The 17,580-nt window shown below is 44.4% G+C and overlaps 1 protein-coding gene across 1 annotated transcript in view; it reads right to left on the bottom strand.

Moving 5' to 3' along the window:
• Positions 1-17,580, bottom strand: part of ascc3 (activating signal cointegrator 1 complex subunit 3) — a 634,438-nt gene that overhangs the window by 562,201 nt on the left and 54,657 nt on the right. The window contains exon 6 of the mRNA XM_078542487.1: positions 12,685-12,883. Within this exon, the coding sequence (XP_078398613.1) occupies positions 12,685-12,883 (199 nt within the window). The remainder of the gene's footprint in view (positions 1-12,684; positions 12,884-17,580) is intronic.

A 17,580-nucleotide genomic window follows, 5' to 3' on the forward strand; every position in this document is an offset into this window, starting at 1 on the left:
ATGAGACCTAACATCCTACCCCTCGCATGGTCCCAATATGTGGATGATACATTTGCTATCTTTAAATCCACAGCTACATGTAGCAATTTCCTTACATTTATTAATGGGCTCCATCCTGCACTCAAATTCACCTTTGAAATGGCGCAGTCAAATGAATTTCCCTTCCTTGATGTACTAGTTGAGAAATCTGCCAGAGGGTTCTCTACCACAGTATACCGCAAGCCTGCCTTCACTGGTCAATATGCGCCTTGGGATTCTTACAGTTCCACAGGCTATGAGATCTCCGTCTCCGACTCACCCCACGTGGATTTCAACTGAAATTCCACCCCTCTTGTTTCGAACCCACCCAGGATTACAGGTATCTCCGGGACATAAAACGTTTCTCGGACTGCTGTTCCCATCGCATTCTGAAATCCACACTCAGTGCCATGCGCCGCCATATGAACACACTCGACCTCTCCCTCCAGCAGCACCGCCGCACCATTTTTCAAAGCTGCGCGTGCCCCCAGTTTCATTTTATTCTTCGCCTCATCCATCGCCTCAACAAGAAACTTTTTCTCTTTCTCTCAAGTGCTAAGGAACGCAAGCTCCAACAACTCATCGACACCAACACCCATCTAGGACCCTCCACCCCTGCTTGTCCCTCCGTCCCCACCCTATCTTCCAATCCCAGCCCAAGCCAGGTATTCACTATACCCCCTGACCTTCCCCTCTCCGATGCTGAACGTTCAGTGCTCAGCAAAGGACTTAGATTCATACCCTTACGCCCTCATCTCAATGAATTTCGGGCTCGGCATGATGCTGAACTCTTCTTCTGCCGTCTTCGTCTCCGTGCTCACTTCTTTGGGCAGGAGTCCTCTCCCTGTTCAACGGATCCTTTTACCCACCTCCAATATTCTCCCTCCACCTGGACCCCTCCCTCTGGATTCTTACCTTCTCTTGATCTTTTCATTGAGAACTGTCGGCGTGACATTAGCCGTCTCAATTTCTCTGCTCCTCTCACCCATTCTAATCTGTCTCTCTCTGAACTCACTGCACTCCGTTCTCTATGGTCCAACCCCAACATTGTCATCAAACCCGCTGACAAGGGTGGTACTGTTGTTGTCTGGTGCATTGACCTCTACCTCGCGGAGGCTGAGCGTCAACTCGCAGACATTTCCTCCTACCTCTCCCTGGACCATGACCCCACCACTGAACATCAAGCCATTGTTTCCAGGACTGTCACTGACCTCATCTCCTCTGCAGATCTTCCTCCCACAGCTTCCAACCTGATAGTCGCCCAACCTCGGACGGCCCGCTTCTACCTCCTACCCAAAATCCACAAACAGAACTGTCCTGGCAGACTGATCGTGTCAGCCTGTTCCTGCCCCATGGAACTCATTTCTCGTTATCTTGACTCCCTTCTCTCTCCCCTTGTCCAGTCCCTTCCCACCTACATCCGTGATTCCTCTGACACCTTACGTCACATCAACAATTTCCAGTTCCCTGGCCCCAACCGCTTCCTCTTCACTATGGATGTCCAATCCCTCTACACCTCCATCCCCCACCAGGATGGTCTGAGGGCCCTTAGCTTCTTCCTTGAACAGAGGCCCCAACAATCCCCATCCACCACTACTCTCCTCCGTCTGGCTGAACTTGTTCTCACACTGAACAATTTCTCCTTTAACTCCTCTCACTTCCTCCAAATAAAAGGTGTGGCTATGGGTACCCGCATGGGCCCCAGCTATGCCTGTCTCTTCATGGGGTATGTGGAACATTCCTTGTTCCAGTCCTACTCCGGCCCCCTCCCACAACTCTTTCTCCGGTACATCGACGATTACTTCGGTGCTGCTTCATGCTCACGTCGGGACCTGGAAAAATTTATTAACTTTGCTTCCAATCTCCACCCCTCCATCATTTTCACATGGTCCATCTCTGACACTTCTCTTCCCTTCCTTGACCTCTCTGTCTCAATTTCTGATGATAGACTGTCCACCAATATCCATTACAAGCCTACCGACTACAGCTCCTCACACCCCGCTTCCTGTAAGGACTCCATCCCATTCTCTCAGTTCCTTCGCCTCCGTCGCATCTGTTCTGATGACGCTACCTTCAAAAACAGCTCCTCTGACATGTCCTCCTTCTTCCTTAACCGAGGTTTTCCACCCACGGTCGTTGACAGGGCCCTCAACTGTGTCCGGCCCATATCCCGCGCATCCTCCCTCACGCCTTCTCCTCCTTCCCAGAAACATGATAGGGTCCCCGTTGTCCTCACTTATCACCCCACCAGCCTCCGCATTCAAAGGATCATCCTCCGCCATTTCCGCCAACTCCAGCATGATGCCACCACCAAACACATCTTCCCTTCACCCCCCCGGCGGCATTCCGTAGGGATCGTTCCCTCCGGGACACCCTGGTCCACTCCTCCATCACCCCCTACTCCTCAACCCCCACCTATGGCACCTCCCCATGCCCACGCAGAAGATGCAACACCTGCCCCTTCACTTCCTCTCTCCTCACCGTCCAAGGGCCCAAACACTCCTTTCAAGTGAAGCAGCATTTCACTTGCATTTCCCCTAACTTAGTCTACTGCATTCGTTGCTCCCAATGCGGTCTCCTCTACATTGGAGAGACCAAACGCAAACTGGGCGACCGCTTTGCAGAACACCTGAGGTCTGTCCGCAAGAAAGACCCAAACCTCCCTGTCGCTTGCCATTTTAACACTCCACCCTGTTCTCTTGCCCACATGTCTGTCCTTGGCTTGCTGCATTGTTCCAGTGAAGCCCAACGCAAACTGGAGGAACAGCACCTCATCTTCCGACTAGGCACTTTACAGCCTTCCGGTCTGAATATTGAATTCAACAACTTTAGATCTTAAACTCCCCCTCCCCCCATCCCCACCCCGTTTCTCCCCCCTCCCTTTTTTTTCAATAATTTATATAGATTCTTCTTTTCCCACCTATTTCCATTATTTTTAAATCTAAAACTAAAACTTTGTTAGTCTTTCCACCCCACCCCCACTAGAGCTGTACCTTGAGTATCCTGTCTTCCATTCTTAATTAGCGCTTTTCTTAGACAATATCACCACCTTCAACACCTCTTTGATCCTTTTGTCTGTGACATCTTTTGATTATCTGCTCCTATCACTGCTCGCTTATCTCCACAATCACCATACCCTCAACTTCTCTCTCCCCCCGCACCCCCACCTTAGACCAGCTTATATTTCACCTTTCTCCTAACTATACTCAGTTCTGCCGAAGGGTCATGAAGACTCGAAACGTTGACTGATTTCTTCTCCACCGATGTTGCCAGACCTGCTGAGTTTTTCCAGGTAATTCTGTTTTTGTATGAGATTAGTCATATTGGCAACCTCGTAAATAGGACCCGAGCCATTTTCTCACAATGCAAGCTTGATGCTGAATTAGGCTGCATCAAAAGCATCCTGCAGGATAATGGCTACTTTCATCTGATCGTTTCAAGCTGTATATCACACAAACACATGAGTGGGCCTTAGGCCTCACTTGCAGCACTGAGAAGTGCCCAGTCTACCTCAGATTACCCTGCAAGGGCAAGGTATCTCAAAAGTTTGAGCAAAAGGTGAAGCTAACTGTTTCATGTTGCCACTATGCAGTAGCAACACGAGTGGTATTCGCCGCTAACAGGATGCTGTCATCAAGCCAAAAAGACACTCTGCCTATTACACAAATGAGTAATGTGGTATATGAATTTCAGGGCCAGTGTGATGCTAGGTACGTAGGCCATACATTCCAAAGACTGGCAAATCGTATCAAACAGCATGTCCCAGCCCCACCTTAAACCAGCTTATATTTCATCCCTCTCCTAACTTTACTCAGTTCTGCTGAAGGGTCATGAGGACTCGAAACGTCAATTCTTTTCTTCTCCGCCGATGCTGCCAGACCTGCTGAGTTTTTCCAGGTAATTCTGTTTTTGTTTTGGATTTCCAGCATCCGCAGTAGTTTTTTGTTTTTATCTCTGTGTTTAATTGACTGCCACTCCTCTTCAAGAAATGCCTACCTTGAAGAAGTACTGCTCTGCTCTCCGACAGGATTTCTGCCTGTCTCTTCTGCCTTGTTCACCTTCATTGCTTTCCATTTCTCTCCTGGTGTTTGACAAGGTGTTTACTAAAACCCGCTTTCACAGCCCTATTTCCTTTCTCAGTGACTGTCTCTGTCTCCGACTCACCCCACGTGGATTTCAACTGAAATTCCATCCCTCTTGTTTCGAACCCACCCAGGATTACAGGTATCTCCGGGACATAAAACGTTTCTCGGACTGCTGTTCCCATCGCATTCTGAGATCCACACTCAGTGCCATGCGCCGCCATATGAACACACTCGACCTCTCCCTCCAGCAGCACCGCCGCACCCTTTTTCAAAGCTGCACGTGTCCCCAGTTTCATTTTATTCTTCGTCTCATCCGACGCCTCAACAAGAAACTTTTTCTCTTTCTCTCAAGTGCTAAGGAACGCAAGCTCCAACAACTCATCGACACCAACACCCATCTAGGACCCTCCACCCCTGCTTGTCCCTCCGTCCCCACCCTATCTTCCAATCCCAGCCCAAGCCAGGTATTCACTATACCCCCTGACCTTCCCCTCTCCGATGCTGAACGTTCAGTGCTCAGCAAAGGACTTAGTTTCATACCCTTACGCCCTCAACCCAATGAATTTCGGGCTCGGCATGATGCTGAACTCTTCTTCTGCCGTCTTCGTCTCCGTGCTCACTTCTTTGGGCAGGAGTCCTCTCCCTGTTCAACGGATCCTTTTACCCACCTCCAATATTCTCCCTCCACCTGGACCCCTCCCTCTGGATTCTTACCTTCTCTTGATCTTTTCATTGAGAACTGTCGGCGTGACATTAGCCGTCTCAATTTCTCTGCTCCTCTCACCCATTCTAATCTGTCTCTCTCTGAACTTACTGCACTCCGTTCTCTCAGGTCCAACCCCAACATTGTCATCAAACCCGCTGACAAGGGTGGTGCTGTTGTTGTCTGGCGCACTGACCTCGACCTCGCAGAGGCTGAGCATCAACTCACAGACACTTCCTCCTACCTCTCCCTGGACCATGACCCCACCACTGAACATCAAGCCATTGTTTCCAGGACTGTCACTGACCTCATCTCCTCTGCAGATCTTCCTCCCACAGCTTCCAACCTGATAGTCGCCCAACCTCGGACGGCCCGCTTCTACCTCCTACCCAAAATCCACAAACAGAACTGTCCTAGCAGACCGATCGTGTCAGCCTGTTCCTGCCCCACAGAACTCATTTCTCGTTATCTTGACTCCCTTCTCTCTCCCCTTGTCCAGTCCCTTCCCACCTACATCCGTGATTCCTCTGACACCTTACGTCACATCAACAATTTCCAGTTCCCTGGCCCCAACCGCTTCCTCTTCACTATGGACGTCCAATCCCTCTACACCTCCATCCCCCACCAGGATGGTCTGAGGGCCCTTAGCTTCTTCCTTGAACAGAGGCCCAAACAATCCCCATCCACCACTACTCTCCTCCGTCTGGCAGAACTTGTTCTCACACTGAACAATTTCTCCTTTAACTCCTCTCACTTCCTCCAAATAAAAGGTGTGGCTATGGGTACCCGCATGGGCCCCAGCTATGCCTGTCTCTTTATGGGGTACGTGGAACATTCCTTGTTCCAGTCCTACTCCGGCCCCCTCCCACAACTCTTTCTCCGGTACATCGATGATTACTTCGGTGCTGCTTCATGCTCACGTCGGGACCGGGAAAAATTTATTAATTTTGCTTCCAATTTCCACCCCTTCATCATTTTCACATGGCCCATCTCTGACATTTCCCTTCCCTTCCTTGACCTCTCTGTCTCAATTACTGGTGATAGACTGTCCACCAATATCCATTACAAGCCTACCAACTCCCACAGCTACCTCGACTACAGCTCCTCACACCCCGCTTCCTGTAAGAACTCCATCCCATTCTCTCAGTTCCTTCGCCTCCATCGCATCTGTTCTGATGATGCTACCTTCAAAAACAGTTCCTCTGACATGTCCTCCTTCTTCCTTAACCGAGGTTTTCCACCCACGGTCGTTGACAGGGCTCTCAACCGTGTCCGGCCCATCTCCCGCGCATCCGCCCTCACGCCTTCTCCTCCCTCCCAGAAACATGATAGGGTCCCCCTTGTCCTCACTTATCACCCCACCAGCCTCCGCATTCAAAGGATCATCCTCCGCCATTTCCGCCAACTCCAGCATGATGCCACCACCAAACTCATCTTCCCTTCACCCACCCTGACGGCATTCCGTAGGGATCGTTCCCTCTGGGACACCCTGGTCCACTCCTCCATCACCCCCTACTCCTCAACCCCCCACCTATGGCACCTCCCCATGCCCACGCAGAAGATGCAACACCTGCCCCTTCACTTCCTCTCTCCTCACCGTCCAAGGGCCCAAACACTCCTTTCAAGTGAAGCAGCATTTCACTTGCATTTCCCCTAACTTAGTCTACTGCATTCGTTGCTCCCAATGCGGTCTCCTCTACATTGGAGAGACCAAACGCAAACTGGGCGACTGCTTTGCAGAACACCTGAGGTCTGTCCGCAAGAAAGACCCAAACCTCCCTGTCGCTTGCCATTTTAACACTCCACCCTGCTCTCTTGCCCACATGTCTGTCCTTGGCTTGCTGCATTGTTCCAGTGAAGCCCAACGCAAACTGGAGGAACAGCACCTCATCTTCCGACTGGGCACTTTACAGCCTTCCGGACTGAATATTGAATTCAACAACTTTAGATCTTGAACTCCCTCCCCCATCCCCACCCCCTTTCTGTTTCTTCCCCCTCCCTTTTGTTTTTTTCAATAATTTATATAGATTTTTCTTTTCCCACCTATTTCCATTATTTTTAAATCTATAACTGTAATGCCCTGTCAGTCTTTCCACCCCACCCCCACTAGAGCTGTACCTTGAGTGTCCTGCCATCCATTCTTAATTAGCACATTCTCTTAGATAATATCACCACCTTTTACACGTCTTTGTTCCTTTGTCTATGACATCTTTTGATTATCTGCTCCTATCACTGCTTGCTTGTCCCTACAACCACCCCACCCCCCAACTTCTCTCTCCCCCCGCCCCACCCACCTTAAACCAGCTTATATTTCAACCCTCTCCTAACTTTACTCAGTTCTGCTGAAGGGTCATGAGGACTCGAAACGTCAACTCTTTTCTTCTCCGCCGACGCTGCCAGACCTGCTGAGTTTTTCCAGGTAATTCTGTTTTTGTTTTGGATTTCCAGCATCCGCAGTAGTTTTTTGTTTTTATGTCCCAGTCACTGTTCGCTAAGGCAGGGTACAGACTGTATCCAACCAGCCTGGCTTGCAAAACTCAGAACACAGTGTCCAACTGTTAAGTGTGATTCTGTGATTGGACAACATTCGCTAACTAATCCTCAATGTGCTAAGAATTACTCTGACAACCAATTTAAGATTGTCAGTCGGGCTCACAGTGTGGCACATTTGCGTGTACTGGAAGCTACATTTATTAATACACAGGACCCTGTTCTTTGCAGGCAGAAAGAACATGTACACACATTGCGCCTGTTTCATCTAAACAAAATAAGTGACAGCCATTCAATGACTCATTCCTCAGGGAACCAATCAGGGTCAAGCTGCCTGGTTTAAATTTCAAACGATGTTTGGCAGTTAACTGTCAGTCACCATCACTGGTGCATTCTCCATGGCAACGGCACTTGCCAACTAATCAGCACTCTCTTCACATACAGTATAAATTGTTGTTTCCCATTATATTGGTATTCTTGCGAAGTGTTCTGATGAGTGCAAGACGCACAGCTTAGACATGTTTCTTTTTATCAGCAATATCCTGAAACTGTGCCCCCTTGTACTAGTTGGGAGAAAAACCTCTCTGTATCTACCCTGTCAAGCCCCTTAATCTTAAATGTGTCAATGAGATCACCTGTCATTCTTCGAGAATGCAGAGGAAATTTACAAGAATGTTGCTAACGATTGAAAATTGCAGCTATGCATAAAGATTAGATAGGCTAGAGTTGTTTTCCTTAGAACAGAGGAGGCTGAAGGGTGACCTAATGGAGGTGTACAAAATTTTGAGGACCTAGATAGGATAGACAGGAAAGGCCTGCTCCCCTAGCTGATGGGTCAATTACTTGGGGGCACAGATTTAAGGTTATTCATAGAACGATTAGAAGGGACATGAGGAAAAATCTTTCCACCCAGAGGGTGGTGAACTTCTGGAATTTACTGCCTAAATTAGTGGTTGAGGCTGAAATGCTTAACTCATTTGAAAGGTACCTGGATCTGCACCTGAAGTGCAGTAACCTGCAAGGCTACAGACCAGGTGCTGGAAAGTGGGATTAAAATGAGCGGCTAGTTTCTTTTTTTTTCTCTTTTTTGGCTGACGCAGACATGATGGGCTGGATGGCCTCTTTCTGTGCTGTAACTTTTCTTGGTTGTAAAGTCAATAAAACATAGATCCTAATTACTCAGCCTAGCATAGGGCAACCCTCTTATCTCGGGGGCCAATCAAGTGAATCTTTGCTGTACCGCCTCCAATGCAAGTATATCCCTCCTTAAATATGGAGACCAAAATTGTACACAATATTTCAAGTGCAGCAAAACTTCTTTATTCTTGTTGTCAAATTCCCTTGCAATAAAAAGCAAACATGCCATTTGCTTTCCCAATTGCTTGCTGTACCTGCGTGCTAACTTATTGTGTTCCTTGTATGAGTACACTCAAGGCTCTCTGAACATCAATATTTACAACTTTCATACCTGTAAAAAATATTCTGTAACCTCACACTTCCCCAAATGATACTCTGCCACCTTGTTGCTCACTCACTTAACCTATGCTTCTTTGCAGCCTCTTTGTGGCCTTCTTACAGCTTGCATCCCTACCTAGTTTTGTATCACCATTAAACTTAAGATACATTTCTCTCTATGTGTTCATGTAAGGCTTTAATATAAATTACGGCCCCAGCACTGATCTTTGCGGCACTCCACTAGGCACAGCCTGCCAGCTTGAAAATGCTTCATTCATCCCTACTCTGCTTCCTGTAAGTTAACCAATCCTCTGTCCATGCTAATATATCACCCCCAACTCCATGCGCCCTTATCTTGTGCATTAACATTTTGTGCGGCACCTTATTGAAAGCCTTTTTGAAATCCAAGTATAATACATCCTACTAGTTCCCCTTTATCTACCCTAGTACTTACATCCTCAAAAAACTCCAATTTGTCAAATAGGATTTCCCTTTCATAAATCCGTATTGACTTGTTCTTATCATTCTATGCTTTCTAAGTGCATTGTTAAGACTTCATTAATAATAGATTCCAGCACTTTCCCTATGCCTGATGTAAGACTAACTGGACTGCAGTTCCCTGTTTTCTCTCTCCTCCTTTCTTGAATAGCGGTGTTACGTTTGCTAACTTCCAAGCTACTGGGACCATTCCAGTATTTACCACTGGTGTATCACGATTTTGCTAGACATATGTCAACATGGGTAATTCTAAGAATAAGCTGCATTTTGATAGTCAAAACAATCCAATAAACTGTTGTCATCCATTTAAAAATCATGCCTGCAAATGAAGAATACAAGCAAAGCTTCAGTAACACATCTTCACAGATTTCCTAAAAAGCAGTCTCCCTTTAATCTTTCTTCTTTCCATCTTCAAAGATTTGTAATGACTGACCATGATGTCTGTACCTCTGATGTCAAAAACTCTTGTGGCAATGATGTACTGAATTTTATAAAAGCAATCACTCTTTTTACTTTATATACTGTGGAGTGAACCATAGCATGTCAATGCTCAGAAACATTTCTGCCCATAAATGATAAAGCATTCAGTTTAGATTAACTGGTCATAATTTATGTTCTTCTCTTTAGTTGTTAATTAGACCTGCACTCCCCAGTGCCCATCGCAAAACCAATTATTTTCTCATTTAAAGGCATATCAAGAAACAATATATAACAGGCTTACAAATACTTTTACATTAGCATTACTGAAAAAAGGATGGCATCTGTATTTCATTTCTGCAAATACTTTTCCACTGCAACAACAACAATGAAATCAATGCAGAGAAATAAATAACAATTAAAAATGGCAGTCAGTACAATTCATCAGGATAGTACCTCTCCGAGCCTTTACCAAATTTCAACCATAAATTCAGCATAAATTCACCCCTTGACATTCAATGCCATTACCATCACTGAATCCCCCAATATTAATATCCTGGGGGTTACCATTGGACCAGAAACTGAACTGGACTAGCCATATAAATACTGTGGCTACAAGAGCAGGTCAGAGGCTATGAATTCTGCGGCGAGTAACTCACCTCCTGAGCCCATCCACCACCTACACAGCACAAGTCAAGAGTGTGATGGAATACTCTCCACTTGCCTGGATGAGTGCAGCTCCAACAACAGTCAAGAAGCCCAACATCATCCAGGACAAAGCACTGCTTGTTTGGCACCTCATCCATAAACATTAACTCCCTCCACCACCGAGGCACACTGGCAGCCGTGTGTACCATCTACAAGATGCACTCCAGGAAGTCACCAAGCCTCCACAGGGAGCACCTTCCAAACCCATGACCACTACCAGCTAGGAGGACAAGGGCAGCCAACAAACGGGAACACCACCACCTCCAGCCACTCACCATCCTGACTTGGAAATATATCGCCGTTCCTTCACTATTGCTGGGTCAAAATTCTAGGCCTCTCTCCCTAACAGCACTGTGGGTGTACCTACACCACATGGCCTGCAGCGGCTCAAGAAAGTAGCTCACCACCATCTTCTCAAGGACAATTAGGAATGGGCAACAAATACTGGCCTAGCCAGCGATGCCAATTCCTTCCTTGAAATGAACAAAAAAGACCAGTAGAAACACTGAAGAAACAGTCCAAGTTTATGCCATTGTTTCAGAGTTTCCAAAATTGCAACAAGGGTTAGAAAGAGCCCCCAATCAAATTCTACCCTCCCCAACACCCCACTCAATTATGTAACTGACATCAATCTGCTTCAATGAATTGAAAACTAGTTAATGTTTTCCGATACACTGCAAAGAAATCTATTCATGAAACACCAATTTAAAATGGTTGAGTTAAGCATCTCATAGATCTCATAATGAAATATTATTGTTAATATATAAAGTTGATATCTAATTCCTCAAGTTTTTCTTTCCAATTTTATTTTGTTAAAAATTGTGGTTTTACAGGGCTTCTCCATTGTGGTAATTCTGGGCAAAAAAAATTCATCTTCAACTCAACTGCAATAGAATGGGAAATATTGTTTGATAGTTCTTGCAAGTATTTTTTTAAATCCCAAGTCTCTCAGGAGAGGAGCCATGGAAATAATCTGATGAGACAGAAGGAACGAGGTGCATTAAAAAGAGGAAATTGAAGGCTGGAAAAACCTCAAGGTAAATGACCGAAGATCAGGAAGGAACTTCATGATCAAAAAGACATTTTTTAATATTTGTTCATGGGATGTGGGCATCACTGGCTAGGCCATCATTTATTTCCCATCCATAATTGCCCTTGTTCAGGTGGCATTTTAAGAGTCAACCACAATGCTGTGGGTCTGGAGTCACATATAGGCCAGACCAGGTAAGATTTCCTTCCCTAAAGGACATTAGTGAACCAGATGGGTTTTTACAACAATTTACAATGGTTATCATCAGACTTTTAATTAATTTAAATTTTACCATCTGCTATGGGATGAGCCCAGGACCCCGGAGCATTACCCTGGGTCACTAGAATACCAGTCCAGCAACAATACCACTATGCCACCACCTCCCCCTAATTATTGATGTAGTAATGGCACTAGCCTAATAAGCTGTCTACCCTTGAGATAATTCATGCTTTGGTCACCCAACTTATCACTGCACACTATTAGAAGTGTAGCGTTAGAGGTATTCAAAGTAATGCTCAATCTTACCATTTAAAATCAGGGATCTTCTGTGATTTAATTTGCTCTTTATGTGAGACAAACATTGCAAGAAAATGAGAGTGGGAAGCGGGGCCATTATATTTTAATAATGGCAGTTAAAATTGTTATAATACCAAATCTATGATTTATCAGCAAGGGGGCGCAGCTCTTGGATCTGGGAACGCTGGGAAGAAAACCCCAAATATCATGGTGCTGCAATGGGATTTGCCAGCGTTTTGAAGGGGTCTTAGAAACAATAGTGAGAAGTGTTCTGTGGCAATGGGACGGATCCTGGGATCAGGAGCAGCAAGGGAGCATTAGTAACATGGTCTAGGGGGTTGAGAGCACCGACAAAACGTTCTGGGATCTCACTGCGGAAAGGGGAGTCTGATGGCAGGAGGACAGTGTCTTGATCTGACAGACCTGGAGTGGTTGTTGGGACCTAGGAGTATTTAAGAGGGAAGCCTAGCAGAATTGAAGTCAAACTGCCCTCATCACTTTACAGACCACCCGGCAATGCATCCTCCTCCTCCTGTAACACTGCATTCCTGCCCACCAGATTCTCCAATCTGTTCCCAGATTATCTTGCATCCTCAGACATTTATGAATGCAAAAACAAATTTGTTTTTAAAATTCCACTTGTTAACTGAAATGTTATGTCAATAAAAGTAAAATTCATTTTTATTTACAATTTTAACAATAACCCAATTAGTTGAGCAAGACTACAATAGTTACAAATATATCATTTTGAATCGTTGTCTTACCTTTGTAAACGTAACTCTTTTGGATCAAAGTATTGAAGTCCTTCTGAAAATTCCCCTTCATCTCTTTTCTCTCGCTTGGCTAGACGTTTTTCTTCTCTACGATACTGTTTTAACAATTGCTTTTCTTGTTCAGAATGAACAGTGACTTGACAGCCATAAATAGGCTGTGCATTTCCCCCCACACCTTTTTTTGAAGCATCTGTAAAATTAAATCAATTTATTCAACTCACAAAAAACAAACTTGCATTTATATAGTGCTTTAAACAAAGTAAAACGTTCACAGGGGCATTATCAAACAAAATTTAACCCCGATACACGTAAGGAGACATTAGGACAGGTAGCCAAAGATTTCGTCAAAAAGGTAGGGCTTTAATGATTGCCGTAATGGAGGAGAGGAAGATGGAGAGGCTTAGGGAGGGATTTACAGATACAGCAATTTCTCTGCATTAATTTGAACGATTTGGATGCAAAAATGACAAAAATAAACAATTCATTTTAATAAAATAATTTTTCAGAAATACTTAATGTCAATTAGAAACTATTTTTGATGGCAAAAAACATTTTTATATCAAGCAGCACTGTGACTACGTATCCAATGAAGCCAGTTTTTATTTTCAGATATAAGTCAGTTCTAAGTTTCAGAGCTAGCCTAATTCCTACTTAATTTTCTGATGTAAGCTCATTTGAAAAATTATTTGCCTCATCAGGTGCAGACAAGTGACGAGAGCAGAATACTACCTGGCCCATATCATCGGAAGAGTATTGAGGCAAAAACAGAAAGTGCTGGAAAACCTCAGAAGGTCTGGCAGCATCGAAGGAGATGGAAACAGTTAACATTTCAAGCCAAAAATGATGACTTCTTCGGTTCTAAAGAAGAGTTATATTCGACTCAAAACGCTAACTCTGTTTCTCTCTCCACAGATGCTGCCAGACCTGCTCAGTATTTCTAGCACTTTATATTTTTATTTCAGATTTCCAGTATCTGCAGTGTTTTATTTTTATTGAAGGATACTGAGGCTTCAGAGAAAGTACAACGCAGTTCACCAAGATGCTGCTTGACATGAAGAAATTTAAACAAAAGAAGGCTGTGGAAAATTGGGGCTTTCGTTTCATTAAAAAATTGCTAATTATGAAACACAGAAGAGTTGTGAGGCTGTGGAATTCGTGTACAAGGTTAGTGATCAAAGCAGAAATTATAATAAAATTCAAAATTAGATAGGTGGGCGAGGGAAAAGAGGATAAAGTTTTAGATGGACAGGTAAATGAGATTAGAACTATTTGCTCATGTGGAATGTGAACAGTTACATGGACTAGTTGGGTCAAATGGCCTGTTTCCATGTTGCATTTTCTGTGCAAGCTAAAGTTGAAGGGATGGGGCCAATTAAATGGGAGAGTCACAACAAACTGAAATTCTTTGAGAGCTTCAATAGCCATACAGGCAATTAACAACCTTTGCTAAGGCTACAAAGACAGACAAGTAGTGGACAATATTAAGGAGCAGGGAACAAAATTGATGGCACGAGTCTGCAGACAGTAGAGCAGCCCAGCACCCAATCTCATGCCTGATAGCTGCTTAAGTTGAGAGAATGCTGGATAGGGAAAGTTTTTCTCCATATCATTTTATGGTACCCGCTCCATAGGTCGGTATTTCAAGCATCTCTGCAGCAGATGGAACAGATCTGCAAGCGCTTTTCAACTGACCCAGACTCCAAGAACATCGTACACAAAGTCACTGAGGGCAGGTGTACCTGGGCCTGCAGAAATGGGTGGCAGAAATGAGGCAAAGCTAGTTCTCAAACATTCTGTCATGCAATGTCACTTAATATATAACATGTCGTAATTTGTCTGGCTCTAAAGAAATACCCAGGAGAAATGTCTGTCTGGCATTCACATGCCAAAGTAACCTACAACTTCCTTAGCAAAGTGGAACCTCAACCAGCACAAAGTCTGTCAAAGTAAGAAAATTTTATCTTTGTCTGCAGGTACAGATGCTGGCAAGAGGACACAGGACACTTTTTGAGCAGCCTAATCTGCCTTGCATCCCTTTTTAAAACCCCCTCTTCAATTTAATTCAATTTCACTTCATTGTCCAGACAGAAGTTCATTTTGGGTACATTGCTTGTACGTTAAAAAATTGCATATAAATGAATAATAACAAAAAAATAAAGAAAATCACAGAGATCTAACTATAATTAAAATATGTATAAAAAAGCTAATCCAATACATTAAAATGATCAGTCAGGGAGGCCCACCCTGAGTGCATATCCTTGGCCACACATCAAACTCCTAATAAAAGATCTTATAAAGAAGGACACAACCAAGTTCAGGAACTGATTTGTCTTGCATCTGAGGGATTGCAGCCTTTTCCCTGAACACATCCAACATTAACACTGAGACATGGGGTGAGTCTCATTGTTCACAACACTCTACTTTCATCAAAACTTTTCGAGAGCAGACTTCATCAGGAAAGATCTGCTCATCAAATACCCTTCCTGCCTGGTTCAATAATCTCTGTACCCTTAAAGAGTCTACTTTCCTAAAACAAAAGTACCAGGCGAGACATCCAAAAAAGATAGCACTCAACAACAGCGTCTAGAAGAGTTTCATGATTGTCAGATCTAATCAAAAGGATTTTAATTTTCTGAGGTAGTATAATCATGTGTGCCCCTTGGCCACCATATCTGTACACTGTTACAATCCTAGACCAAACCCCCAAGGTTTTGGTAAGATCTGCTTTGGGACCAATAACATTTTGTTCAAAGAGACAAAGTTAGAGATTCAAGACACTTGCTTGGTGAATAACGCCACAAGATTCCACGGGTTTCAAACAAACAAAAATAAACTTTACTATACAAGATCACAAAAATAAAAGAATTTACAATATCTATCTTATCCTCTAACATTCAGGGTTAACATGAGATACATGTGGCTTAACAGGCAAACGGTGGTCAAACACACTGCACTTCACAACAAATGGCAGATGGGACCAAGACAGAATCCGCAGATTTCTCAACAGCCCACCCAGACATCAGTAAACACTGAGTCAATCAATCTCATTGAAAAGCCTTCTCTCTCACAAGGGATTCCAGTCTTCACCTTTGAAGAGCTCGCCTTGGAATTCTCTCCAAAAGTCACATCAAATCGGACAGCCTCAATGACAGCCCACCTTGCGGGGTTTCAATCTCTTCTCCCGAGGTTCTGGTCCCCTGGATTCCCGAAACTGCACTCAAGCACCAACTCACAAGTACAACTTCAGCTCTTTGGCTGCTGTACACTGTTACAATGCTAGACCAGACCAAGCAAGTGTCTTGAATCTCTAACTTTGTCCGAGCAGAATACCACTGCTTCACTTCAATAATCCACAGCATGGACTCATCAACCTTCTTCTGCCTTCTTGGACCTTCAGGGCTTCTCCCAAGCCCTCTTCACTTAAAGTCTGCTAATTGCAGTTCTTTCCCTACTTGGTGCCTCTTTCTTTGCTCCTCTCTCTTTTTAACTTAACTCGGATCTCTACCTGTCCATGTCTCGTGTCTGGGAGTCTTCTTTTGGGACCTCTCCCCATCCCCTGCCTGGGACACTTCTCTTCAATGGTGCTCCACTCCCAGTAACATGACACGGATTTTCGTACTGTTTTCCCTTTCTTTCTTTATGGGCAGGCGTGCTGGGGCTGTCCTGGGCCTGAACAACTTAAAAATGCAGAACTGCACATGTGCAGCTTGCTCACGCCTGTCGGAACTTGGAGTTTCCGACCTCGCTCTCCGATGAGGTTAAGTGTGACTTTCATAACAATACCATTCCCTCAATTCAACTTATCATTTACCTTGACACCTAGACACTTGCAGTTACTAACTATTTCAATGTCCACATCATGAATCTTCACAGAAACAATATTAGCTGGCTTTTTCTTAAAGTCTGCATCCGGTACTTTCATCTTGTTTAAGTTCTATTGAAGAGAGTTGTTATCGCGCCATTTTACGAAATTCTCCATCAAGTTCCTATATTTTCTTTGCTATTGCTTATGAGATCCACAAGTACCGTATCATCAGCATACTTCAGGGTCGTTATGTCATCTTACTCTAATCGACTGTCATACTTATAAAGGATGAAAAGTAAAGGTGACAGTACCCAATTCTGAGGAGATCCAGAATTCGTTAATATGGTCTCCAAGTAAATCCCAGAAACTAACGCTTGTTGGGTCCTGTTGTGAAGGAACTAACTGATCCAAAGTAGGAGAGTAGGATTAACATCAAGGTTTTTCAATTTTTCTCTAAGCTTGAATGGTTGCATGCTACTAAAAACTAAAGAGAAATCAATAAACAGCAAAGATCTAAATAAATTAGCTTGGAGGAATCGCCTCAGGTCTTTCTCTGGGCACATTGGATGTTGCGCGTTTGACGTAGATAGTCCTTGAAGCATGCTGAACCAAATTTCAGTGCTCACCTCCATATGGGCTGGTCGGCTGTTATACTTTCCCAAGAGAGGTGATCTGCAATGCAGAAGTTTGTAAGGCTCTTTTGTAGGATGCCCTTGTATTGTTTGTACTGATCACCTTGATGTCACTAGCCCTGAGACAGTTCCCCAAAGAAGACCTGCTTGGGGATTCTGTAGTCATTCGTGCAGCAGACATGCAGCCCATCTAAGTTAAATTTTCTGGAGGGTGGTCTCCATGCCATCGAGCCCAGCACAATGAAGGAGCTCATCGTTTGTGATTTTGTCCTGCCATTGAATTCTCATGATAGACCTCAGTCTTTAATGGAAGTGTCCCAGAGCTTTGGTACAAAGACTAATGAATGCATAACCACCAGCATCGAAGAAAATAACATTAAAAAAAGTGCAGACATGGCCTAAAAATAGCCTTCCACCTATTTCCACTCCCCACAACTATTTACACTAAAC

The sequence above is a fragment of the Cetorhinus maximus genome, chromosome 5, assembly GCF_964194155.1.
Source record: "Cetorhinus maximus chromosome 5, sCetMax3.hap1.1, whole genome shotgun sequence".
Lineage (NCBI taxonomy): Eukaryota > Metazoa > Chordata > Chondrichthyes > Lamniformes > Cetorhinidae > Cetorhinus > Cetorhinus maximus.